Source organism: Egretta garzetta, unplaced genomic scaffold (genome assembly GCF_000687185.1).
Source record: "Egretta garzetta isolate BGI_Z169 unplaced genomic scaffold, ASM68718v1 scaffold445, whole genome shotgun sequence".
In the NCBI taxonomy this organism is placed as follows: Eukaryota; Metazoa; Chordata; class Aves; order Pelecaniformes; family Ardeidae; genus Egretta; species Egretta garzetta.
Genome location: NW_009259855.1, coordinates 74,038 through 75,639, shown reverse-complemented (window position 1 = coordinate 75,639; position 1,602 = coordinate 74,038). Strand labels below are relative to the sequence as shown.

General features: G+C 45.5%; 1 protein-coding gene across 1 annotated transcript in view; it reads left to right on the top strand.

Annotated features, from left to right (window-relative positions):
- NHS (NHS actin remodeling regulator) overlaps nucleotides 1-428 on the top strand; it is a 27,580-nt gene extending 27,152 nt beyond the window's left edge. The window contains 1 exon segment of the mRNA XM_035895490.1: nucleotides 1-428. This exon segment is cut by the window's left edge and continues 191 nt beyond it. Coding sequence (XP_035751383.1) covers nucleotides 1-428 — 428 coding nt within the window.
- The last annotated feature ends 1,174 nt before the right edge of the window (nucleotides 429-1,602 follow it).

The following is a 1,602-nucleotide window of genomic DNA, read 5'->3' as shown; positions in this document are numbered from 1 at the left end:
AGTCCAACACATCCAACGAGGAGTTTAAACTACTGCTCCTTAAAAAGGGCAGCCGATCTGATTCTAGCTACAGGATGTCCGCCACGGAAATTCTGAAAAGTCCTATTTTGCCCAAGTCTCCTGGAGAGCTGATGGCAGATGCTCCTCCAAGCCTGGAGGAATCTCCCCCTGCGGTGAGCCCCGATGCGTTGTCCCCGCTCTCCCCCTGCTCCCCCAGGGTCAATGCAGAAGGATTCTCCTCCAAGAGCTTTCCCATGTCGGCATCCTCGAGAGTGGGGCGCTCCCGGGCGCCTCCGGCAGCCAGCAGCAGCCGGTACAGCGTGCGCTGCAGGCTGTACAACACCCCGATGCAGGCCATCTCCGAAGGAGAGACGGAGAACTCGGACGGCAGCCCCCACGATGACCGGTCTTCTCAGAGCTCAACGTAGGCTGCGTGGGCTCTGGGGCCAGGCTGCCAACACCACTCGGGCTCTGTAAGGGTGTGAATATGAGAGGCCAACGCTGTAGCAGTCAAAAAAAAAAAAAAAAAAGAAAAAAAGAAAAAATTGCAGGGCAATATCAATGCTTAAATGTGTTTGTGTTTGTAAGACGCTGGGGAAATGGAGGACTACAGCTGTAGCTATTTATTACGTTACATTTTCTAAAAGGAGGAAGATGTCTGTTTTGTTTTCTTTTGGCTTCATTTGGTTTATCCCACTCTCATTTCCCTTGTCACTGTAGATTTCAAGGCTATACACTTTCCACAGACTTAAAGGTGGGGACTTGGGGATTTTTTTTTTTTCCAGAAGCTGCCCATCTAGAAACAAATCCCTCACTGTAGTGCTTCCCTAGGGAGAAAAAAACAAAAGAAAATGCTCTTGAGGGTTGGTATTTTTCTACACTAAAATGAGCTGAAACAAAATTTAGAAGAAATTAACAAAACACATGTAAATACCATATTTTTGATAAAAATCTGTAAATAGAATTATCAAAAAGTGGACGTGGCAAACGATTTACTGCATAACAACTTTGTTTATAGAAGACAAAAGAAGTCAAACATAATAACTGTATTCTGTGAATACCATTTTCATATCAAACATAAAAAACGTTCACACGGCCACCGATAACCACTTTCAGTGCAACAAGCCTGAAGGACGACATTGAGCAGTGGGAAGGAGGAATTCTCCGCCTTAGCTAAGGAAATGGAAAGGCTGACTGCAGTGGGATTAAAGTAAAACCATTTGTCTTTCTAAGGCAGCTCCGAAGAAGCTAACTGGGAGGGTTCCCGTGAGGATCGGTGGGGAAGGCGAGCGTGCTTCCGGCAGAACAAAGTTGTGTCCGATGCAAAGCCCCCAAAGGGTCCCATCCCACAGCCTCCCCTGGGCCTTTACTCTAGCAGGGATCGCTTCAGAGAGGAGAGATGCGAGGAGAAATAGTACTTAACTTTCATATTCCTATTAGGCTATTGGGATACATAACACGGTCATAACCTGGTAACTATAATCTTTAAACGCAATTAGTTTCTGGTTCGTAAAGGAAACAAATAAATTATAAGCATGCAAGAAGCGCTTTCGATTTATCAGTAAATATCCGCGATGAATTTTCAGTGAAGCTTTCTCTTTG